General features: G+C 57.8%; 1 protein-coding gene across 1 annotated transcript in view; it reads right to left on the reverse strand.

Annotated features, from left to right (window-relative positions):
• Positions 1–25,568, reverse strand: part of LOC114089402 (cadherin-23) — a 213,280-nt gene that overhangs the window by 139,947 nt on the left and 47,765 nt on the right. Inside the window, exons 4-6 of the mRNA XM_071611711.1 lie at positions 17,451–17,645; positions 13,680–13,808; positions 7,132–7,210 (exon numbers count right to left, since the gene is read on the reverse strand). Coding sequence (XP_071467812.1) covers positions 7,132–7,210; positions 13,680–13,808; positions 17,451–17,645 — 403 coding nt within the window. The remainder of the gene's footprint in view (positions 1–7,131; positions 7,211–13,679; positions 13,809–17,450; positions 17,646–25,568) is intronic.

The following is a 25,568-nucleotide window of genomic DNA, read 5'->3' on the forward strand; positions in this document are numbered from 1 at the left end:
CGTCAGGCAGGGGAGTGTAAGGCTGGACATGCTTCCCCCGGGGAAAGGGATCGGACAGCATCAGGGCCGCCTGGAGGGCTTGTGCAGTCAGAGGTCCCCGGGCCTCTCTGCAGAGTGCCTGAGGCATAGGTCGGGGTGGCCCGAGAGTCTGCTCCTAACAGACTCTCAGGTGACGCTGCACGGCTGGCCCCAGGCCCATGCTGTCCTAGATGGACTCCCCACCATGGTGATCCAGAGTCAGAAGGGTCTGGGCCCCTGCTGGGAGAGTCCTGGGGACTGAGAGAAGCCTTTCACTGGGCTGCTGCCCTCCTGGGAGGCCGGGCTTCTGACCACAGGAGGCAGCTTGTCTCCACCACCCCTGATGGACGGCAGGAGGAGGGAAAATGGCTGACATCTCCTGAGGGCCTACTAGACGTCACCTTACGGTTGACACTGGTATCACTGACTTTTTCTCCAGCTTTTCGGGGGTGTGATTGGCAAATAAATTACATATATTCAAGGCGTACAACGTGGTGTTTTGATACCAACATAAATTGTCAAGTGAGTCCCACAATTAAGTTAACCAACACATCCATCACCTCACCCGGTTACCACTCTGTGCGTGTGGTGAGGACACTGAGATCCACTCTCTGAGCAAGTTCTAGTGCACGCTATGCTCTTCTTAGTCCAGTCACCTTGCTGTTCAGCGGGTCTCCAGAACGTACTCATCTCGTAACTGCACGACTGGCCCCCTGACCAGCGTCTCCCCTTCCCCATCCTCTGTTATCTGGGTCCCCCCCCATCCCCAGTCTCATGGAAATGAGATCATGCAGGATTAGTCTCTCTGTGTGTGGCTTATTTCCCTTAGCTCAATGTCCTACGAATTCATCCAGATTGTCACAAATGACAGATTTTCTTTTTTTTAGTGGCACTGGAATCAAACCCAGGGCCTTGCACATGTTAGGCAATCAGTCTACCCTTGAACTACCTCCTCAGCCTATTTACTTATCTATCTGTTTATTTATTTATTTTGAGACAGGATCTTGTCAAATAGCTGAGGCTGGCCTCCAAGTTGTGATCCTCCTGCCTTCGACTCCCCCATGGCTGGGATTACAGGTGTGGGCATTTGTTCTTTTGAAAGGCCGAAGAACATTCCATGGTGTTTGTGTGTGTGTGTGTGTGTGTGTGTGTGTGTGTGTGTGTGTGTGTTGTCACGTATGGCTTGACAATAGGGACGTGTTCTGAGAAGCATCTTGTTAGGGGATCGGGTGAATGTCATGGAGTGTACCTATACAAACTAAGACGGCCACAATGTCACTAGGTGATACAATCTGAAGAAACCATTGGTGGCACATTCTGTAGCCCACATTTGGTGGTCTCCATGTCTTGGCCACTGTGCACAGGGCTGCGACCAACATGGGACATTTACTGTTGTTTTCCTGACTCTGTGGGAAAGCTACCACTGCCTCCAATTTGCAGATGGGGAAAGGGAGAGTCGTCCCCTCAGGCCACCCGGCTGGAAGAAGCTGCCAGTCTGGAGCAAGCCGTGCTTGGGAGCTGAGTGTGCAGCCCTCTCTCTGCCCAGGGGGCTCTAACGTGCATTTGGGCCAAGGGGGAGAGGCTGGGGTGCAGTCAGTGGTGCAGGCTTAGCACCGTGAGCCCTGGGGCCACCCAGGGCGGTCCCGGCCTCCTCACTGGCCTACACCACCTGTGTGTCGGTCACCTCTGTGGCTGGGTGTCCCAGCCCTCCCTGGGCCCCTTTCTGAGCCCCTGCTGCTCTCAGGACCAGGGCCTAGAATTCTCCCGAGCAGTCATTCCCTATGCTGCGAGTCCCAGCCCTGCTCCCTTGGTGGCCTCATGTCCCTCTTCTCTCCCTGGAATCCTGTGGACAATGCCCCAGGCGCCTGCCCACCACTCTGCCCGGCCATCCCTGCTCTAGTCAGGGCCTGGCTTCGATGACCTCTCCTCCGTGAGCCTCGTTCTGCTGAGGCCTGACAGGTGCCAACCCTCGGGTTCCTGTGCACTTCCTATTTATGGGCACTTTCGAACATAAACCAGGGGAAGTGGATCCCCGGGGAGCCATCGGTCCCCATCAACACGACATCCTGAGCTGCTTCCTCCCAGCATGGTCCCAGGGCACTGGAAGCAGAGCTTACAGGTCTGTCGCTCCAGCCAAGCTGCAGGTTCCTGTGCCGAGGCAGTGCTTCGGTCCCCACCATCTCAGGACACTGGCACAGTCCCTGGCCCAGAGAAGCCCCTCTTCCACCTCTGCACCCTGGAGCAGCACTTAAGTAAACCCAGGGCTCTCGATGGCCTCCCTGGCCTGTCACCCTCTCAGCCCTCCCACCCAGCAGGCAGCTGACGTCCTCTCCATTTGACAGACTAGAAAAAAGCTAATGCTGGGAGGTCACAGCTGGTCCCCAGGGGAAACCAAGCCTACAGAGCCTCACCCTACAACAGGTGGCCACAAACAGAAGAGCAGCACAGGTGCCATCTAAGACTCCCTAGTTGCCATAAAAAATTTAAAAAGAAATAGGAAAAATTAATTATAATAATGTATTGCACGTAACCCGGTATGTCCAAAATATTATTCAACACGTCATCAATATAAAAGATGACCATTATTATTAGTGGTGATGGGGATGGAACCCAGGGCCTTGCACATGCTCAGCACATGCTTGATGGCTGAACTACACCTCAGCCCCCACATGAAACATTATTTTCATTGATTCATTGGTTGGTTGTGGTGCTGGGGATTGAACCAAGGGTGTTCTACCACTAAGCTATATCCCAGCCCCCTGTATTTTTTATTTTGAGACAAAGTCTCACTAAGTTGCTGAGACTGGCCTCAAATTGTGATCCTCCTGTCTCAGTCTCCCGAGTGGCTGGGATTACAAGCACATGTCACCTTGCCTGGCTTATATAAAACATTATTAGTGAGATATTTTATAATCTTTTTTACATATTAAGTCTTCAAAATTTCGAGTGTTATACTTCTGATACATCTTGATTCAGAGAAGCCACATTTCAGGTACCCACTAGCCACAGGTGCAGCGGAAGTGGCCAGCAGGGCTGGAGGTCACCACCTTGGACAGCAGCCCCAGAGCCGCACTCTCAACGTTTCTCTGTACTCAGATTGAGTGGAGGAGGAAATAAATGCATGAGTCCCAAGGACCCGGGCTCCTGATCTTTCCCTGACAATTGCTAATCCTGAATGTTTGAAGGCTCTTCGGAGTCTTTCCGGCACCACCGCCCCCGTGTGGGAATTCCTGACCCCATTCCCCAGATGAGGACCACGGGGCTGGGAGAAGCCAAGGTCTTGCTCAGACACCTTGCTGGCAGGTGGCAGAGAGAGGCTCAGACTCACCACTTGGACTCCAAGTCCAGTGTTCCCCCCGGATAGATCAGCTACCTCCTCAAGCAGGGCTGTCCCTGGCAGGAGGCGCGAGGCCAGAGAGGGCACCTGCTCAGATTGAAGTCTGGGTCGGCAGTGGGGGACCAGAGCCGTCAGACCCCGATTGGGGCAGCCCTAGGTGCAATGATGCCCCTGGTGACAGCAGGGTAGGTCCAGGCTGAGAGAGCGGACAGGGCCAGTGCCAAGTCCTCTAAGGGAAAGAACCTTGTCATTCCTCCGTCCCAAGGGGCTGGGAACAAATTGATGGCAATGGAGCCGTAAGTTACTGCTGAAGGCCTCTTTGTTCTTGGCAAAACAGAGGGATCATTAGTATTGGAGAAAACGCTGTGTGCAGATATAAATCCCCACAGCAGCGGGCAGAGGCGCGGCCCAGAGGGGATGGGGCCCAGGGAGCAGGGCAGGCTCACAGCCTGCCACGCACGGATCACCTGTGGGCTCAGACCTGTGTCCCCCCGTGTGGGGTGGGCAGGCCTTTCCCACATGCAGACAGACGCCACCACCGACTCAGGCTCCTGACAGGCCCTGAGACTTATGTCACCATGCCAGTGGCCCTCAGGACTCTCACCTGCCCTGCCCAGGCCCTGAGACCCGGGGCTGGAGTAGGCCCTGCTGGGCATGCTCTGGGGTGGCAGGGGGACAGAATCAACCCTCTGCCTGCTTCAAGATAAATGGGTCCTGACCAGGCCACCAAGGACAGGGCTGCGACTGTCCCCAGACAGGCAAGACAATGTTCTTTGCAGCAGTGTCTCCACTATCCAAGGGAAGCAGACTCAAGGCCAAATCCCAGATGCTGTCCACCTGCTCCCTGAGGACTCTGTCCTCCCACCCATCTGCCTCTCTGCTCACATGAGGCTGGCTCTCAGGGAGGCCACGGCAGCCCAGCCAGGCAGGTGTGGTAGGCAGGAGCAGCTGAGCCAGGCAGGATGCTTAGGGAAGAAAAGAAACTGCCCTTGCTGGGTACAGTGGCGCACGCCTGTAATCCCAGAGGCTTGGGAGGCTGAGGCAGGAGGATCTCGAGTTCAAAGCCAGCCTTAGCAACTTAATGAGGCCCGAAGCAACTCAGCGAGACCCGTCTCTAAATAAAATATGAAAAAAGGGCTGGGGATGTGGCTCGGTGGTTAAGTGCCCCTGGGTTCAAGCCGCTTGCTGTCAGAGGAGCAGTGGCAAACACCCAGGAGACGGAGGATGAGCAAGAGCCACCCGTAAGCAAGGTCCAAGGGCCAACATACCCAGGACAGCAAGTCATGGCCACAGGGGCTGCCCCTTCCACGCCCATGCCCACACCAGACCCTACCAATGGAACTCTGCGCTCATTCATCACACTGACCCCTTTTGGCTTCCAGAGCCTCTTCGGGCAGCCGTTACCACTCAGTCAAAGTTGGCATGTGAGGGGGAACCCATTTGTCATCCTCCCCAAAGCCCTCAAGGCACATCTGTGCTGGCAATGGGAGTCCTAAACGCTATGCCAGGTGCCCTCCAGGGGTTTCTGCCTCCTGCCCAGCCTCCACCCACATCTCTCTGTGGTTCTGGTCTCCCTTCTCATCCTCTTGTTTGCTGTTGCACACCCATTCACACAGTCTTTATATTTGCTAAGCCATCTGAGCCTTAAACCACCTCCAGGTAGGTACGCTCACTGTTCCCATTTCACAGACGGCAAACCGAGGCACAGAGACACCCAGGCCTAGGGGACGATGCCCCTGGGGACCCCACGGGATGCTGCTGCAGGTAGTTGTCACCTGCCCCGACTCTGAGCTCCAGAGCCCAGCCAGACACCCGAGCCTCAGCCCTCCAGCTCCTGCTCCAAGGCAGGGGCTGAACAGGGGGTGGATGGGAGCCTCTTTGGGGACTGGAGAGGGCTGAAGTGGAGGCTGGTGGCCTGGCACCCAGCATGAACCTGGAGCCGACCAGCGCCGTGGGGTAGAGGCCCTCAGCGTCACTGTGTGGTTTCCTGTTCTGGGAAGGTTCTGGCTCCCGACTCCCACCCCATCCAGGCCGGGGTGTGTGTGGAGCCAGCCTAGAGGCAGTGAGGACAGGACACTCTCCTCCAGCAGCCCAGAGCCCACCCACGCTGCTGCCCATCCCCCCTTCCAACGGCACAGCCTGTGGGGCTCGCTGGTGTCCCCAGGTCTCCAGCAGCAGCCCCCGAGCACCGGGAAACACTTGCTTTGCCCCCCGAGGTGCGGAATTCATGAAGGTGGGCAGCGTGGACAGGTGTTGCCAGTCAGGCCAGGAACCCTGACCTCCTGCAGAATGGATTCCTTCCTAGGAGGGCTCTCCCACATCTTGGCCTTAGGATCATGCACACTGAGCTGCTAGGTGAGCAAAGCCCCCTCCTGGGCCCACTCCAGCCCTACAGGACAAGAATCTCCCCGGAGACCAAGAACTCTGCACTTTGGTGGGAGCCCAGGTGCAAACCCACTATCCCAGAGTGACGTTCATTCACTTCACAAGTACACACGAGGGTTTACCCTGGGCCAGGTTGTGTCCTGGGCACCAGACTAAGAAAACAGAGGGGACATCAGGAGGGGGCAGAGTCCCAATCCCACCCTCCAAACCCATGAGCCGATGTTCACTACCTGGGCTGGGCTGCACTTGATCAGGGTCCGGGGGAGTGGGCTTTAGAGACATAATAATAGTCACACCAGCAGTTTCAGGAGGCCCACGAGCCCCGGGTTTCCTGTAATCACAAGACGTGAGATGGCTCCCTCCCCCAGTTAGCCTCCAACTTCCCCAGGAATCATTAGTGGCTGGCGGGAACCACACAGGCAACACTTATCATTACCGCACACCCATTCATACAGTCTTTATATTTGCTAAGCCATCTGACCCTTAAACCACCTCCAGATAGGTATGCTTACTGTTCCCATTTCACAGATGGCAAACCGAGGCACAGAGACACCTAGGACCATCTGGCTCAGGCGGCTCCACCCTCTACCTTCTTAACCAGCACGCTCTGCTGTATCTTGAGCTTCAGGGAGAACACTCCAACTATGCCACTCCCTGTTCTCAGGGTGGGGGGCATGGTGGGCACAATGGAGTGGACGCTGACCCGCCCAGATGCACCAGGTTGACACTTGGTGACAGTGGGCTCTGCTGGGAGGCCTCCTGTGGGGTGCATACAGGGTGGGAGGACAGCCAGTCCCCGTGGGTGAGCAGCCTCTCCGGGGTCTCTCACCAGCAGCTGGGCTCCCAAACCCAGCCAGTCCCAGGACAGCCACGCAGAGGCGCCATCTTGCCAGCTTTTGGTCAGGGTGTGAGCCAGGGATCCTTCATCCCAAAGCCCCTCTGCGGTCAGCCGCTGTCCGCTCAATCAATGGAGCTGAGCAGAGACACGAGTCCCCAGCGCTGGCCGTGCAAGAGCGCGTGCCATCAGCGGAGGTCCCGGCAATATTTGTTCCAACATGATGTACAAATTGTCCCCTTTTCAGCAAGTAAGGACAGACACACCCCAGCATTGGTGGAGGTCGGCGCAGCCACCCGCCACTAGGCTCCGAGCCCCAGAGGCGCCAGGCTTCAGGCCGTGGACAGAAGCACACTGTCCCCTGCACTGCCCTGCAGTCCCCCCACACCTTGGCCTCTGCAGGCTTCCCAAGAGCCTCTTCTCCTTCTCCGCCCCCTCTTCATTCATTCATGGCCTTTCCAGGCCCCTTTGGTGAGGACTGTCCCTGGAGGCAGGTCTCCTACACTGCCCCTTGTGCCCTCAACCCTCCTCAGGACAGGGACAGCTCTCTCCTTACCTGAAACAATGGTGTAGCCAATCCCCCTGGGACGTCCTTTATCCTGGTCAATGGCAGTGATCACGCGCACGGTGGTGCCCTGCGTGGGAGACCGAGAGAGCCTTGAGTTAGCCACCTGGCCCCGGGCTCTGCTTCTTATAGCTCTTCTGTCACCTGCAGTTTCCCTCCTCAGGCTGACAAGGCCAGCCCAGGAAGCAGGCAGCAAGTGCCCGGCTCTGTCCCTGGGACACACACCAAGGGCTCAGGTACACACCCCACACCCCAGGTCCCTTGGGAAAGCCCAACCTTGCCGACGCCATCACTGTCCCTGCCTTTCCCCATATCCCTCACTCGCATGCGAGAAGCAGATGGAGGAACAGCCAGTAGAGTTATGAGGTCTGGATTCTAAATCAGCCATCCATCAAATTGCTCTGTGACCTTGGGAAGCATGCCGTACCTCTCTGGCCTCAGTTTGCCCCACCTTAATCTGAACAAGACAGGACCATGTTTTCACTAGAGCTCGAGTAAAGGAAAACATTATGGATCAAATACTCTATGTGAGAGAGCACGTCCAGAAAGCATGCATCTCCAGGGATGACCGAGCCACCCGGGAGGCACGATGGCCCTGTGAACCATGCCCACACAGCGCTGCGCCCACGGCTCCTGCCTCCAGTGACTTGGCTCTCCCTCCTCCCAGCCCCAGCACTGGTGGAGAAGGATCCCAGAGCAGGGGAGAGGCAGGGGTCCGCTCCCGGAGAGCCGTCCGTATCAAGAAGCCGAGGACACAGGCGGGGACAGCTGTGTGCGCAGATGGAGAAACAGCTCCTACCGTGCAGAAGCCCACCTGGAGGAACCTCGAAAGGTACACAGGTCGGTGGCATTTAGGATGGGTTTTGAAGAGTGCGTAGGAGCTTTCCAGAGAGAGAAAAATGGAAAGGAAGGTGCTCCGTGGACAAGAGACAGAGCAAGCAAGCCTTGGAGACGTGGCTTGTCCTAGGAAGGGATCCTGGCGCACGGCCAGCACTCGCCAGCTGCGGTTGACAAATTGGCTGATGGACTGAATGATCCAATGCACACACGGGGTGCTGACGCGGCCACGACCACGCTACTTGCTGAATCGCCCTCTCCCGAGGCCACCTCCACCTGCTCTCCAGGCTCCAACACACCCTGTCGCCAGAGGTTCTGGCCCCGGGGCTGCCTGAGTGATGACCGCCAATCGGACCCATCTCCACCTCGGGGGAAATAGCAACCTGGCGTTTTGGGGTTTATATTTTGTACCTGATGAACAGAATTCATTCTCTCTCTCTCTCTCTCTCTCTCTCTCTCTCTCTCTCTCTCCCCCTCTCTGCTTCCTGATTATCATGTCCTGGGCTCTTTCCTCCGCCTCACCCTTCCACCATGATGTCCTGCCTCACTTAGGCCCAGAGCAGTGGGGCCGGGGGTCTATGGACTGAGCCCTCTGAAATCGTGAGGCCCGAATAAACGTTCCCTCTTCTAAAATGGTTCTTGTCAGGTCCTTTGGTCACAGCAATGAAAAAGCTGACTAAAACAGGGACTTTGGCTCCAAAGTGCTCTTGCTCGTCAGGTGACGCTACCTCTGTGACAGGTTCCGTTATAATAACAATAATGTCGTTTGTAAAAGTCATTGCTCTGTGCACTTTACAAGCATCAGCTCCCGTGGAACTGGGGAAAGGCTGCAGCGGGGCTCCCTGAGCTGCCAGGGCCGTTCTCCAGCTCGTTCTGAGACCGGGGTGTCCTTCGTGAAGCACGGTAGTGGGCCGCTGGGACAAGGCTGTTTGGGAAGCACAGCATTTCACTTGAAGGGTCCACACCCCCAGACTCTTTTGGGGAGATCTGCCCCTCCTGGGGTCATTTGTTACCAGGAGAAGCCGGGGTCTGTCTCCCTGAGGCGCCAGCTGCCAATTGTGCTTTTTGGACATGGGGGCAGCTCCTCGGATGCAGCCTCATCCTACCCAGGCCCCACAGGTGTCCTGGCGTGAGGGTCCCTGGCCTGCCAGAGTCACTAAGCTGGCTGGCTGCTCCCAGCTCCACCCTCCCAGCTGGAGGGGCAGCTGCATGACCCCAGTGTACACCCAGGGCAGGCAGGGGCAGCACCTAAGACAGTGAGCCCCAAGAGGACAGAATAAGGCGGCCAGCACTGGCCTGGGCAAAGAGGGGACCTGGTGACCCAAGGACCTTCAACACTCAGAGCCCTGTGGGCACCTCCCCTGGGGGCAGTCCGGCCCCAGATGGCCAGAGTCCTCCAAGGTGGGTGGAGCTGGGAGCAGCCAGCCAGCTCTGCAGGATAGGAGGCCAAGGACGCTCCCTCCCAGCAGGGGTCACCCAGATGCTTCGGAGAGCCCTGCCTGGCTCCTGACAAGGTCTGGGGTTTCATCTCTTTTTTGGGTAAATAAATCCACTTTTAATAAAACCCTGAGCTTTTAATACAAGTGCAGACAGAAAGACTGGAAATGTTATGAGAAGGAATTAACAGGGAGGTCCGGGGGCTCTCGGGAACTCACGGCTCTTGTTTCAGAGTCTCGGTGATTATATTTTCAATATACTGCAACTTATTTCCAAAGATGAGGAACGGGGAAGTGCAGCCCCACCTGTCCCGGCCAGTCTGCTTCAAGGCCCCTCTGCCCAAAGCAGCTGGGCATGGCTGGTAGAGCAGGTGGGCAGGCCAGGTCCAGCCCCACCTGCCGAGGAGCTTCTTGCCCTCACCAGAACCCACACCAGGGGGAGGACGAGGCCTTCTCAGAAACGAGGCTCTCCCCGGAGAGGCAACAGGTGTGCAGACCCATGGGGCCCCGACTCCTCGAGACGTGGGGCAGGAGCACAGCCAGGTGGTTGTGTTCAACCCGGTGCCTGACCTCCTGTGACTGAATCCTCTGCGTCAGTTTTAACCTCTCGCGTCCCTTTTCCCATCTATAAAATGGGTTCATAATAGATCCCGCTCCTAAGCAATCGCTATGTATGTAAAGCACTCATACGTGGCAAAGGTGACAAAAGTGATTGGGACTACCAACTGGGGTCCGGAATCCCTGTGGGTACCTGGTGGAGATCCAGGTGCCTGGTCCTGGACAATGGACACACGTCCTGTTTCCGATTTCAGCAAATTCCCACCCCGACATCCCAGATTACCGCTCTCCACCCTCGAGCTCTGGTTTTTCTCTGTGTTATCCAAACAGCCAGCGGCCGACGGCGAGAATGGGTGTCGCCTGCGCAGGGCTGAGCACCCGCCAGCGTCCTCTCTCTCTTCCCCTCACGGTGGAGCAGGCCACACGGGTTCTCTCCGCCCCACAGCAGGGGACTCAGGCCACAGGTGGGCAGGGATAGAGGGCCCGGCTCGGGCTGGCCCCTTGCCTCCTGGCGTAGGTGGAAGGGCCGGGGACTCTGTGCCCAGGGGACATGCACGGGCCGGGGTGGGCAGTGAAGGCAGAAGCTGGGACTTTTCTTTCCCCTTTGTGCTGCGTCCCTCCCTCCGCCCCTCTGCAGGAGAGTTGGCTCAAGGGGCCGCGCCTGGCCTCAGAGGCCTGGGCCGCCTTCCCCAGCTCCCCTGGAGCCCCAGCCCACTGCCACTTCCAAGACAGGATTAAGGACTTGAAAGGTGACGAGCAGTTTGCTTTGGGAGTGGGAGGCGCCCTTGGGGGGAGCTGGCTGGCGGGGGCTGGCGGGGACTTCCGACCAGAGCTGCCGCAGCAGATTCTGAGGCAGAAAATCCTATTTCTCAGTCCTTAATTCCAGTCAATTCCAGTCAAAGGGCTGATAGGCATCGGCTGGCAGTAATTTGTGCAGTTTATCCGCTCCTTTCACCTTCTATCGGTCCTCCACTGACGGGCAGGCCGACATGCTGCTGCTCGAGTGAGGAAATTAAAATTTGATGCAATAATCCCAAATAAGAAGGATTTTATTAGGTAATATATACACTTTAGATGAGGCATGCCTGCCCGATACACTGATAGAGGGAGGTGTACATGCTGGGAGCCGCAGATAAAGAGGGGAGCCAGGGGGAGTGGGGAAGGGTCTGGGCGGAGGCCCGGGAGCCGCGGAGGCAAGGCCCGGAAGGAGGATGCCTGGGTCCTGCGGCCCAGGAGGCTCCCGGGCCAGCCGGGAACAACTGCATCAAATCAGAGTGCCACACGGTAAAGGGACACGGAGGACCCAGATCAAGGCACGGAAACTGATTAGAGGCCTGGAAAAATCGGGCCTGGAGTGTGCAGGAGGAGGCCTGCGGGAGAGGGCCGTGTGCAGACGGGAAACGGGGCTCCTTCCAAGTGCGGAGCCAGGAGGAGGGGACAGGCGCGTGGATGTGAAGTGTGATTCCGTGGACTGGGGGACCCCAGGCAGCGCCCCCAGAAGAGGCCAAACCCCCACTTACTGCCTGGTTTGCCTCCCTTCACCCCCAGCCTGGTCAGGACCCACACGGAGGAGCTCATACCCTCCTAACAGGGGTTCAGCAGCTCCCCAGACATTGGCCTTACAGGGGCAAAGGGACAACCTGGCCAGGCAGAGATAGCAAGGTCTCTGAGCCCGAAGAGATGCAAGAGACATGCAAGTCACATCAGATGCAAGAAACCCAGCCAAGGTGCGAGGAGGGGCTCAGGTGGGCAAGCATCTGGTTTGCTCGGACCGAGGGATCACTAGCAGAGCCCGTGGAAGCCTCCGGAGAGAAGAGGGTGTGGCTTCCCACAGGCCCCTGCACACAGGGCTGGTGTCGGAGGAAGGCACGGAAGAAAGAAGCATGGAGTGAGGGAATGCAGGTCTGAGAGTAAAACCTGTAACAGCGGAGGGTGGTCCTGGAGAGAGGGAAGCTAGCAAAGGACAAGCCCAGGGGTCTCAGAGGAAGCTCACACCGTGACCGGAGGCGGGGCCCAGCCTGAATACCAGAAACCAGCCACTGGGTCGCCAAACCCTCGGTTTGATCTCTGCTCATTTCCAGCACTTGTGGGGTGCTTGATGTGGGTTGCTGATGACAGCAGGTGCCAGAGGTGATAAGGGTGACAGGATGGTCTTCTTCATCCAGCCATTCCATAGATACTTCCCACTATGCCCGTGCACACAGCTGACCCCACACAGCTGACCTATGCTCCCAGCCCAGCCGGGAAGCAGAGTCTGGGCCAGTTGCTCCAGAGCCCTGAGCACTCAGAAGGACAAGCCCGGGGGCTGGGGGCGGATAGGAGCAAACAGCAGTCAGCTCCGTCCTGAGACTGAGATGAGGGCCCGGCAAGGAGGAGAAAGGAAGGGGTCCTGGGAAGTGGTCCTGCGAGTCCAGCCAAGCAGGGGCACCCTTCAGTCTCCAAGGCCGGGGCTCCCACTGTGCACAGAAGCCAGGAAAGAGAAGGGTGGCGACCCGAGGTGCCCTCCCCTGCCCTCCAAGCAGCTGCAAATACCCGTTGCAGCAGGCTAAAGAGCATCCTGCTTGTTAGAGCTTCTGCTTCACACCTGGCCAAGAAGACAGGGGCCCAGTGCCAGCTCCATGCCCCTGGCCAGTGGTCAGGACAGCCATGGTGTCCAAGCTGGGCGTCAGGCTGCCCTGGCGTGCAATGGCCTGGGAGCGTGGTCTGCACAAGTCAGGCAGCCAGCCTATGCAGATGCACAGGGCCCAAACACCCACTGGCCCCTGGTGGGAGCCTGCCCTGCTCTCACAACTGTGAGATCGTCCTCCCAACACACAGGCTTCTCTCAAAAGAAGGGGCAGGGCTGGGGCTGCAGCTCCGTGACAGAGCACCTGCCTAGCATGGGTCGAGGCCCTGGGTTCCGTCCCCAGCTCTGCAGGAACCAATGCCATTCCCCAAGCTGCGTGTCCAGGCCTCACCTGCCCGAGGAGGCACCTCACTGTCCTCTATCAGCCCACGGTGGGGGCTTCCTTCTAGCTAGCATAGAGGCGTGGAGGCGACCACTCTAGGGATGCCTGTCATTGTCGCCTGGCCACAGCTACCCCAGCCATGACCCCTGCAGAGTGGACAGTGGCCTGTTTCATTCTCTGAGACCCCCACTTATGGCTGTTTGGGCCAGAGGTGGACACATGGTCCCAGGGCAGTCAATCCACAGGTTGGCTGGTGCCCAGTGACTTGCGACATGGCACAAAGTCAGGAGTCTCTGTTGCAAACCTGGACCCGAGAAACCCAAAGACGGAGCAGTTAGAGAGGCCAGCTGCCGCTGCCGGCTCTCAAGGAAGAGCCAGGGCTGAGAGGCCTTTGGGGCAGAAGGCCAGCTGCCCCCTTAGGCCATGCTGATGGCAGACTGCAGGCCGTGGCCAAGCCTCAGGACGCTCTGTGGAGCCCACACCCCACTCCAGTCCCCAGCGCAGGCTGGGCTCCCAAGAGCACCCCCAGCAGATGCCTTTCTGATCACTCCCCTTCCTGCCCAGCCAACTTTGTTCTTTGCCACTCAGAACATCCTGGGGACAAAGCAGGAGGATGGGGAGGTGGGGTTTTACTGCTGATGCCTGTCACTACCATGCCAGGTGCCAGGGTAGGCGGAGCTAGGAGGAGCCCCCGCCAGCACTAGAGCCCCTCCCTGAAAGGGGCTCAGAGGGAAGTGCCCAGGGCCAGGGGGGGACTTACCGGAGGAGAATGCTCATAGATGTTGGTGCTGTAAGGCAGGTTGATGAAGATGGGGTCCATGTCCTGGACGTCCGTGATGATGATGGCCAGGTTGGCCAGGGTGGACAGAGGCCTGGTCTTGTCTTGATCCTTAGAGGGCAAAGAGAGCACACAGCCTTAGTTTAAGTGACTCCGTGGACACACGCATGTACACGCACACACGGTCCTGGAGCATGTGTCACACACATGCACATGTCCAGGCACACACGTACATGAGGACTCCTGCAGGAAGACACAGACAGGGTGCCCAGGGCCATGGGACAGTGGCTTCTCCAGTGTCATGAAGAGCGTGGGGGTAGAGGTAGCCCCGGCCCAGCTACCCTGAATATCCGTTGCACTGGTTGGCTGGCTTCAGGGAAAGAGATGGCTCTGTCCTCAGTGCCTCTGCTGTGTTCAGCCCAGGGTCCCGGCCCCTCTCCATGCCCAGGACAACTAGATAGCAAATCCTCAGAAGAAGGGCCCTTTGGCCACACCGGGGCTCATTCTGGGACCCGCAATCCTGCTCTGGGTTCTGGGTTTACTGATCAAGGGACTTTTCCAGTCGAACCAGCAGGGGGAGCTCCAGAGCCTGTGACATCTGGGGGCCTCCAGGAAGGATCCTGAGGGGTCAGGCCTGCCATTCCCCAGTGGCCCTACAGGCAATACTGGAAATTCAGTCCTATAAAAAGCTCACCAAGAGAGGACACCCAGGACCGGAAAGACACAGCTGATGATGAAAACCGAAGCAGCCTGCTGCTACCCAGTAACACCAGTCAGCACCAGTGGCAGAGGCACAGCTGAACGCAGAGCCTGCCCCACACCTGCGTCCCCATGAGAAGTCGTGGGCTCACCGTCCCCGTGGGTTCACTGTCCCCGTGAGTTCACAGAGACCAGAGAGGGAAGTGACTGCCTAGACTCATCCGACTGTAAGGGGGTAGCAAGAACTCGAACTCAGAGCACTTTACACAGACATCTGCCCTTGCTGGGCGCAGTGGTGCATGTCTCTGACCCCAGTGGCTTGAGAAGCTGAGGCAGGAGGATCACGAGTTCAAAGCCAGCCTCAGCAACTTAGCATGACCCTAAGCAATGTAGTGGGACTCTATCTCTAAATAAAATATAAAAAGGGCTGGGGATGTGGCTCAGTGGTTAAGTGCCCCTGGGTGCAATCCCTGGTACCAAAACCAAAACAAAAAAAAAACCGCCCTTCACAGCCTTGATTTGGAGCCTAAACATCCGGGACTTGCCGGGTAACCTCCAGTAAGTTCTTTCCCCTCCCGGATTCTCGATGTCCATTCCTGTAAGGTGAAAGCTCCATTCAGTATCTCCCAGCCCTGTGGATTTGTGAATTTTCTGATCTGGGATTTGAGGGTGGTTGTCCCCAGGTGCGATGGCCCTTGGTTTGTCTGGAGTGATGTGAGCAAGGCCAGGCATTCCCCACGTTATGAGAAAGCCTGGTGCCTGCCCCGACCCCCAGAGATGGAGCTGCAGAGCCCAGGAGGCGAAGGGGCCCCACTGTCCCTGTGAGTCCTCGGGGGTCGCCAAGGAGTGGGTGGGAGGGCCTCAGGGACGGGAGTGGGCGCAGCCAGGGGGGGAGTCTGGGAGCAGGAGGAGCTGAGCAGAGGGGCCCTGGGGTGGGGTAGGGGCAGCCTCCCAGGCTCCAAAACCATGGACGCCACAGCCCAGGCTGGGGTACTGCCCCAGGGAGCGCTGCCAGCCAGGCACATGGCCCAGCAGGAGTCCCCTGACCTCCTGGGCAACAGACGCCATGATTCTGATTTGCCATTACCAGGCTCCTGAAGGCAGCTGGCTTTTGTCCAGCCTGGCACCTGCCACCTCCATTGTACCCTGGGCTATCGTCCTGCTCCTGTGACAGATGACCCCATCCACCCCACCCTGAACTCTCTGGTGGGGAAGGGAGATGGCAGTAGGCACATCTGGTGGGGCAGGCGTCATGCCAGGCTCTCAGATGTGACCAGGGCCTGTGGCTGTCTCCTCTACAGCTGGGGACCACATTACTGCCTTCGTCACAGGCCGGAGAATCACCTGGGGAAATGCCCAGCACCAAGGGCACGATGCCAGCCCCAGAGGGATCACGGCATCAGCTGATCCAGGAGCTAGCAGGAAGCCACCCACCAGGGAGTGACAGGCCCCTCCTGCTCTGCAGTTTCAAGGCCTGATTGCCGGGAGATTAGCAGCAATTTCTCTGTATTCATCAGCCCAGCTTGAGCACGGGGCTCGTGATGGGCCTGGCCACCCACATTCTTACCTGTGCCCAGCGCTGATCTGTTCCCACATCCCAGAGCCATTTTTATGGAGGATGGAAATTATCCCACAGGGGCAGGTTTGTAGAGAAAGAGGACAAGCACCTGCATGCCTGAGCGCAGCGTGAGCGATCGCAACACAGGGACGGGCGTGCAGAAGGTGCCGGTGGGTAGGCACAAAAGCAACCTCTGGGCTTCCTAGCCCCCTTCATCCCACAAGTCCCTTTTACAAATGGCAGCACACATCGCCCGGGAGACCAGGGAGAGGGAAAGAATGCCAGTATCCTCTGCAGGGCTACGGGGCCCGCTTGGGCAGAAGATGCAGTCCCTGGCTCTTGAGGCGTCTCGGTGTCTTGGCCATGCCTGGGGAACCCCATCTTTCAAAAGCAGACCCTTCAGCCAGGGCAGTGGTGCACACCTGTAACCCCAGCAGCTTGGGAGGCTGAGGCACAAGGATCGGAAGTTCAAAGCCACCCTCAGCAAAAGTGAGGTGCTAAGACCCTGTCTCTAAATAAAATACAAATAGGGCTGGGGATGTGGCTCAGTGGTTGAGTGCCCCTGAGTTTAATCCCTTGTATCCCCCCCAAAAGAGAAAAAAGTAGACCTTGACCCAGCCCAGAGGCAGAGCCAGGGATCTGGGCTCTGGGAGCTGTCAGGTAGAGCTCCTGGGCACGGGCAGCCCCTCTGAAGCGAGGTGGGCAGGTGTCCAGTGCTGGGTGCGGGCCGGTGGGTCCTAGGGGTTGAGAAGGAAGCCCGGAGTTTGCCTTGCTCTTGGCCTGAGCTGATGGTACCAGCTGTGGTTGGAGGCAGCGCAGGAGCAGGGGAGAGGGGAGTGCAGGGGTAGCACGCTGTTAGGGTGTGGCTGTCCCTAAACAGCTTGCAAACAGCTGTGTGTGCCGGAGATTCCTGGGACGCGGTGTCAGAACTGAGAGTCTCGCAACCTGGGTCAGGTTTTTTTCTCCAGAGTCACTCATCAGCTGCATGAGTCATGGGACAGTGACTCCCCTCCTGCCCTCAACTAACTCGTCCTGAACTCCCAGGGACTGCTTGATCCCCTGTCTCCAAGAGGCCCTGCTCCCTGAGGTAGCAGCCAGGAAGGACCTGGGCCCCTCTGGCCCCTGCACATTAGTGATGTCACGGCTTGTCTGTGTCCCGGAGAGTGAGAGGACACCCTGCACTATGAATGTCGCAGGGACATTGCCGGCGCTGGCTATGGAGTGGGGCTCCTGGGTGACTTTGGATCAATCATTGAATTGCTCCTGCGACTCCGTTTTCTTATCTATAAATTGCACATCTTAAAAACACTAAAAGCTCAGCACACTGCCAGGGACACAGTGCGAGCGCCCGGTGACGCTGGCTGTCGCTTGGCCATCACGATCGCCAGCATCCGTGTTCCACGCTGCGGCTGCTGGGCAACTGGGGCCGTATCCTGTTGCTCCTCAAGGGCAGGAGGAGGTGGACCCCTGGGGGCTCAGCGGCTGCGGTGACTCACCGTGGCGTTGACGGTGAGCTGGTAGGCCTGCGTGACCTCATAGTCCAGCTCCCGGGTCACGGTGACGATGCCACGGGCGCTGTCGATGGCGAAGAACTGGGAGGGAGGCTGGAAGGAGTAGAGGACGCTGCCGCCCGCGCCCAGGTCGGGGTCCGTGGCGTTCACGATGAAGATGGGCGTCCCCACCGGTGTGTTCTAGGGGACAGCAAAGCAAAGAAGAGTGAGCCGGAGCCCAGGGCAGGGGCTGCGTCGGCCACAGTCCCCCAAAGCCCATTAGCCACGTCCCTCCAGCCAACCAGACCCGGGGCGCTGTCATTGTCATTCTGAGAGGGTTCAGAGCAATTTAAAATGCAATATCTATTTTTTTTCCTTATTTGATGGCCTCCTGGTGGCCGTAAGAGCACCGGTTCCAAAGATGATCAGCTCATCCTGGAGTTCTGGATGAGGGGTCGCGCGTCCCCAAACCCATTTCATGGCGGTTTCGCTTCCTCGGCCGCCTGCCCCCCGGCCGCCCCAGCCGCAGGCCCAGGCTACTCCGGAGGGTGACCGACAGTCTGCGTGTCAGGGAGGTTTCAAGGCACGAGCTGGAAGCCGTGCGCCTGGGGGGACTGGCAGGGCCTGGGGCTCCCCTGGCACCCTAGAGGTTCCTGGCCTTGCCCTCCCTGGGCCTCTGCAGCCACCCCAGGAAGCCTGCCCGCTGCAGCAGTGTCTCCGTTGCCTCCGTGACCCTCTGCTCTATGCTGTGTAGAGACCCTGCCCCTTTCTGACTTGGGGAGTCTGGTTAAGGTCCCCTTCTGCACAGAGGACTTCCAGACCCCACAGGCAGGCCGTCTCCACTGTGCCCACCCTGTCCCCTGGCACCCCCAGCTCCGCATGGCCCCGTCTCTCCTCTAGCTCCTTGGCCAGTGCCCGGCTTCCGCATGGCATACGGCTCCGGGGAAGCCCTGGGCCCGATCAGCCTTGCCCGGCACGGAGCCTGGCCCGCGGTGAGCGTTCAATAAATACCCCACGAACACACAGCGACCCTCTGCGAGGGCACTCAGCTCATTACATTCTGAGTATCTGTCTGCACCCCCTCCCTGCTGTCAGTTCTCATCTCGTGGTGGCGACCACAGGGCCTGGCACGTGTGCTGTGCCTGCTAAACATGGGTTGAGTGGATTTATTTATAATTCAGTGAGTTTCTGGACACATCTAAGGAAAGACGATCTAATTGAGACTTTTCACGAAAACAAAGAAACAACAACAATAAAAACTGTGCCAGGCCCTGTGCTATAGGCCAGGTCGGCCAACTCTGTGACAAGTGTCTTTCCGGGTGGCAGCTATCCATCTGCCTTATAAAAGGCAGCTGAGGCACAGAGAGGTTAATAACTTGCCCAAAGTTGCACAGTTAGGCAGTGGCAGACCAAGGCTTGAATCCAGGCCTAGTAAGTGCCTGCTCCTGAGTTCTGTACCAAAGAATCCTGGAAACCTGGCGTCAGCTCCTCCCCCACCTCCTCGTGTGATGCTGGGGAAGCTGCTGGCACAGATGGCACCAGAGTGTGGGCTGGCCGGTACGTTCCCTGGGGACAGAGGCGGCACTCCCTGAGCTCTGTGTTCTTTTCACACTGGCACAAAGACTAGGTCCCCTGATCCTGCAGGGCTCCCCTTTCTTTGGGGACCAGGCTCAGGCACCCTGACAGCCCTTGCTGAGCTCTTCATAAGGCCCCTCATCAGGCTGGGAGGGCCTCTGAGAGCAAAGCCCCTCCCGGTCAGGTCAGCAGGCAAGTTCAGGCTGAATGGGCAGACCCACGGCCTGTCCATCTCTCACCACTCTGCCCCCTGGGGTCAGGGGAGGCGGACCAGAGGCGGACCAGAGGCAGGAAGCCCCTCTCCTCTCGCCAGCCATGACTCCCCAGTGCCCTTGCTGCAGAACGCAGGCCTGCGTGGACTACCTCCCAGAGAAGTGCAGCTCTTTACACTTCACCGACTCAGCAGGCCCCTCACACCTCTGGGCTTTGGAGCATGCGTTTCCTTCAGCAGAGTTTCCCTCCCGCCTGGCTGCCTGTAAAATGGATGTTCTTTCCCTCCAAAGAGAATTAAGCCTGCGGAGTGAGCAAGTGCTAGGGGTTCAGGCCTGGGCAGACCATCTGTTGGAATCCCGGCCTTGCTGTGTGTCTTTGGGTTAACTACTTAATCTCTCTGATCCTTAATCCACTCTCTGTACACTGAAACATAATACCAGGTTGATGTGAAGGGTCCATAAGCTCATGAGTGTAAATTTCCCAGCCCAAAGGTGCTGAGAAGATGGCAGCTGAGATTTCAATACTTGATCACCTTTTAGAGGGGTATAGACAAGGCACCTTCCAGGGTGGGCAGAGAGGTGTTAAGAAGCTGGTGAAGATCGCGGGCACCATGCTGGGCATTCCCAGTGGCTCCCACCCTCCTGCACCTGGATCTGCTAGTGCCCTGCTCTCCTAGCCCCTGCCAGGTCCTCAGAGGGAGACATCTCCAGTCTCTGGGTGGGTTCTGCCAAAGGGTGACTCTGGTCACACTGTTTCCTCCTCTTCGCCTTCAGCGCAGCTGGTAGGGCTAAGCCCTGGTGCCTCCACATCCCTTATTTCCCTCCAGTTCTCTTCATGGACACTCCTCTGCTGGGGCCCCCGACAGGAGCTCCCCAGCCTGACCCTGACAGACACGGGCCCAGCAGGCACGCAGCCCTGGGGACCAAACTCGCTGCTCACCCGGGAAGCCCTGGCCTCAAGGTCCACAGCTAGCCTGCAGTTCCCTCCTGTCCACCCCCGCCCCCACCCTCCAAGCACACAAGCGCCACAGCCAGCCCGGACACAGCTCTGGAGGAGCCCCAGGGCTGGCCACAGAAAGGATGGACACATTCCCCTTTGAGAGCAGCCAGCCGCTAGACCACACTTCAGAGCGCTGGCCATTCGCCCCCTGTGGAGCTGGTGCGCAGAGGGGGGGGCTCCCACAGGACGCCAGCTCTCAGCCCTGCCTCGGGGAGACGAGGACATTTCACCGTGCACACCCTGTGGTCCTGGCCGAAGGCCTCCCTGAGCACCGGATCAGAGAATTTAAGAGTGGGTCCCGGCGCACAGTGGGGAGGGGGACGGGCTGGTGCCTGACCTTCTTGGATTATGTTTCATGCCCTGCAGTGAAACCCATTTAATTCCTGCATAACTTAGGAGAGGTTTTAAATGGGCCTGGCAGAGAGCCACTCATACGTTAGAAGGGGCAACTATCCGAGAGAAAAAAACGCTGACTTCCTGCATTGCGGGTCCGGGGCACCCTGCTTTTTCAGGGGAATGGGGAGGGGGACAGCTCGCAGCACACACGCGTTCTCTCACACCCAGCTGCTGCTCGCCGCACACAGGCCCCCACCCGACACAAGCAGAGCTTCCACGGACCGGGTGCACCTGGGTTTCCAGGTGACCTACAGACAGCACAACCTGGTGGCTCAGAGCCCCAACTCTGAATCCAGACCTTTCTACGGGGAGACCTCACACATAAGCTGTTAGACCCAGGGGGCACTTAACCCCTGAGCCACATCCCCAGTCCTATTTATTTATTACTTCTGATCAGTTACACATGACAATAGAAACCCAGCCCTTTTTATATTTTATTTAGCAACAGAGTCTCCCTGAGTTGCTTAGGGCCTTGCTAAGTTGCTGAGGCTGGCTTTGAACTCATGATCCTCCTGCCTCAGCCTCCTGAGCTGCTGGGGCTACAGGTGTGTGCCACTGCACCTGGCTGTTCAACCTCTTTTGACCTCGATTTCTTCACCTGTAAAATGGAGCCATGAACAACGCTACCTCTTAGGATTGCTGTGAGAAAGAATTAGATAAGGCATAGAGAAAAGAAACACTCCTTGCCACACATGGGGCAATATCGATCAAGATTCGATAGATGATCATTGCAATTGCTTACTGCGGCATCAAACATCATGGCAGGCAGGGTGACACGCGCCCCATTGGCAGGGAGCAGAAGGAGAAGGAGCGAAAACAGCCTGCAGATCTTTTCATCATGAATGTAGACAAACAAGCACTTTGAAATTCAGAAGGAGGACATGTCCCCTGACTGGTTTTTGGCTGCTGCCGCTAGGCAGGACACCATCAAAAGGCCTCCTGGCCAGAGCCAGCCAGGATATAGCTCTGGAGGACCCCCAGGGCTGGCCACAAGAAAGGATGGATACACTCACGTTTGAGAGGGCTTGGGAGCCTGTGAGAGGCGGGGTGAGGGAGATGTAAGGGGAAGGGCACCCGAGGCAAGAGAAGACCCTAAACAGGGCCAGCTGTGACCGCGTACCTCGGGATGGCTCTGATATAGGGCTGGAAGCCACCTTGGGATAATCCAGTCCAGGATCCCCACTTTACAGATGGGAAAAGTGAGCCCAGAGAGGGGCCATGCCCTGCCTCAGGTCTCATAGGTAGTTCCTGGCAGAGCTGTGACAGGAAATCAGGCACCTTGACTCATGTATATAGGCCTTTCCATTCCGCACCTCCACACAGATGACACCTGCTGCTTCCCATCTACCCTCCTTCCTAGAAAAGGTGCTCTTCATACCCACAGGGATGGGTCTAGGCAGCCATATTTCTACCAAGCGACTTTACACCCAGGACGCGTCTGATTGGCCCAGGAATAACCACCTGACCCAAGCAGGCCAATGAGATGGGGCCTTGGAAATGGTGTGGATCTGCCATGGGACTCTGAGAAGAAAGATCTCCGCTACCAGTGAGGGCTCCAGTGGGTGCCAAGGCTGGCTAAAAGCCACACTGAGGCCAAGCTACAGGATGGCGGAGAAGCCCTGGGCAGGCAGTGGAGGCCCATCTGTAGGAAGAGGAACCATGCACAGAAAGGGAGAGGGCAGAGGAGAGGTGCTGGGGCCTCCAGACCCTGCTCTTCACAAGCCCCCGCCCCCACTTCCCGCTCTGACCTTGGCCATGGTGCTGTGAAGCTACTGGACACTGGTCTCCATGGGTCTCTGCTCCTTGCTCCCACCTGGCACGCCCTGAGCAATGGATAAGGCCCCCTTATTGCTGCAGCTCTAACCCAGGTCCCCCTGACCCCCTTCTGCCCCTTTAACACCCAGAACTGAGCCCCAGAAAGCCAGGCTCCAGGCCACCACTCCTGGACAGAAAGCCCAGCACCTGTGACATGAGGCTGGAGGTATTATTGGGGAGAAGAAGAAAATGGCCTGGGTGCCTGCCCTCTCCCTCTGTAGTGTCCCCAGACACTCCTTCAACATGCAGATCTGGGCAGGTCACTGGCAGTGATCAGCATCGTGTGCCGAGGCGGCCTGATCCTGGACTTGACACCGTCCGTCTGCAGAGATGCTTGTGGGCATCACCCCCTTCAGAGTCCTGGATCCTGCCAGGCTGTCCCTCTGGGCTAGCGGTCCACGCCACGGCAGGTCGCAGGCAGGGCGGCCCTACCTCTTCCAACTCCAGTGTCAGCTCCACATCCCCGGTGATGGAGCTGCTGTAAATGGGCCACCCTGTGCAATTCAGAGACAAATAAATCTTTTTGCTACTCCTTGGGGTGACAGGGGAATAGACTCTGGGAAAGTTCTGCCGTGCACGAAATCCTGTTCGTTAATAATAATGATAAATAGCTCCCTTCTCCCACGCGGGGCGGGATCCATTACACTCTGGGCTCCTCCAGAGGGGACTCGGGTGCTCACCGGAACCGGGTGGGGGACTGTGGGCAGCCAGGGGAAGAGGACCCGCTGCAGAGGGACGGAGACAGAGGAGGAGGGGACTGAGGTGGGGACAGTGGAGCCAAAGGGGAGAAGAGCTGAGGAGAAGGGAAGAGCCGGGAGGGACAGGGAAAAGTGGGATGGGGACTGTGAACGGGACCACAGCGGCCCAAGGGACAATGGGGCTGAGGGGAGAGAATCTGCAGGAGAGAGGACAGGGACAGAGACGGGGGGGTACCTGGGAAAGGACGGAGAGGGAAAGTGAGGACAGGGAAGCACTGACGGGGGACGGGGGGAAGGACGGCGCAGCCCCAGGTTCACGGGGACCCTCCCTGATCAGATTCACTCTGTACCCTCGACGGAGCCCAGCAAAAAAGCCACCAGAGGCGCCATCTCTAAGGGCGTTATTAATATTTATGGAATGCTTGTGAGATGCCGCTTCAGTCTTTAATATCTTATTATAAAGCCTGTTATAAAATGCATTAGTAATAAATTCCTGCAGATGGAGTCCGACAAGGAGCAGGAGCCTTGCTGGATCAGAGCTGGGAACACACCCCCTGAAGTGTGTGCTGCTGCTCGGAGGCTGGGGCGCTGGTCCCCGAGGGGCTGGAAGAGGGAGGGGATCGCAGCTGACACAACCCCTCCCGTCCTCGGCCAGCGCTTGGTCAGCAGCTTTGATACGTCTTAATTCATGGCTTCCTTTTCTCAAATAGGGAAAAGGGAATCTCAGAGAAGTGAAGCAGTTGGTCCAAAGTCACACAGCTTTTAAGTGGTGGAATGGGTATTCAAATCCAGGCCACCTCTCTGTCCCCAGGCTCAGGGGCCCCAGAGCTGAGGATGGAGAGTGGGCTCAGGGACCCTCCATGGGTGGCCCTGTTTATCCTCTTTCCTCTCTGAAGGGCTGGAGCGAAGACGGGAACCTGGGGTCTTCTGGATTGGAGAAGACGGGCTGATGGAAGGGGATTCTGGAAGAAGGTGGGTGCCCACTGGGCTCCTACTGTAACAGGAGGAAGGGGCGTCCGCGGGGGAGAACTCTCTGAGAAGGAGCTCCTGGGCCAGGGGACACGCCGGTGGCAGGAGTTCAGCTGGACACCAAGGCGTGGGGCTTCACTAGGACCCTGGAGGCCCATGGCAGGACTTCCAGGGTTCTGAGGCATCACAGCTATGGGGTAGCTGGTCAGGGGAGAACTGGGATCTAAAGGAGACAGGGGCTGTTTCTGTCCCCAACAGGCAAGAAGGCAGGGTGGGCACTGTCAGAGGGCAGGGCAGGGTCCACCACAGAACACGCAGGGAGGAGAATCAAGAGTGACCACTGGGGACCACGGGACCTCGGTGGAGGTCTCTGGGGCTTCGTTCTAGCAGGGAGAGAACATGCTCATGTGCACGATCCACCACGGGCTTGCATGTGCTCAGGGCCTGTCCCTGCAGAGGAATAAGACACATCCCGTCCCAACACCTCTTCTCTAGACCTGTGTCTGCTCCTTCAGATGACGGGCGTTGCTGGTTCCAAAAGGTGCTAGGTTCTCTCTGAGAGCCAGAGCAGGCTGCCAGGTGGGGATGCCAGCTCTGAGGGCAGGAGGTGCCCTAAAGTGCTGGGCCCTGAGTCACCTGGACATGGCTTGAGGACTTTGGGCTGGGCTCTCTGCCGTCTCAGGCCCCCCTCCTGTGCAGCCCTCCAGCTGTGTACGGTCCTCTCTGGACCCCTGGAGACCCCCCAGAGTGCTCCCCCACCTACTGGCCTGCGCCTGCTTTCTGCGGGTGCTGGTCCAATGCAGCAACCCTAGACCCCCTCTCTGTTGCCTCCTAGTCCTCCTCCTCTTCCACTTTGCTAGGCATCGTGGCCACATCTTCAGTCCTGGCACTACTACTTGTCCATAGAAGGCATGGATAAATGTTTTAAAAGAAATGGGGACTTTCCAGTAAACATGCCAGATTGAACACATCCATTTATTTCTGTTTTTGTCCCAACCCTTCACCAAAATGACAATAAAGGAATTAAAAATGCATAAATTCACAAGGGCAAAAAGAACAGAACAGACATCAGCAGATGAAGGATATCAACAAAACCCCGGAAAATGGAAACAGATGGGCCAGTTCTAACTGCCTTGGGAGATGGGGGGCTGAAGCTGAACCCCTCTCCGCCCTCCCCTGGAACCTGGGAGAGCTCAGGAAACGGGAGTCCTGATCGTGCCGACTGTGAGAGATCAGGGAGGGCTGAACAGCAAGACTGGGTGACAATCTTAAAAAAAGTAGTTCATAGCCAAATCCCTTCCCCAACTCTTGCAGAACATGGGCAGTTCCTTTTTAGAAGGTCTGAGCTAGTCAGGCTCCAGGCTGGGAGCTGGACCAGGCATGGCACAGGGAGGGTAAGTGGAGCTAACTCCACACCTTCACCCTCCCACCCCATAGCAACCCACTGTAGTCATTCAGC

This window comes from Marmota flaviventris, chromosome 4 (genome assembly GCF_047511675.1).
Source record: "Marmota flaviventris isolate mMarFla1 chromosome 4, mMarFla1.hap1, whole genome shotgun sequence".
Classification (NCBI taxonomy): Eukaryota; Metazoa; Chordata; class Mammalia; order Rodentia; family Sciuridae; genus Marmota; species Marmota flaviventris.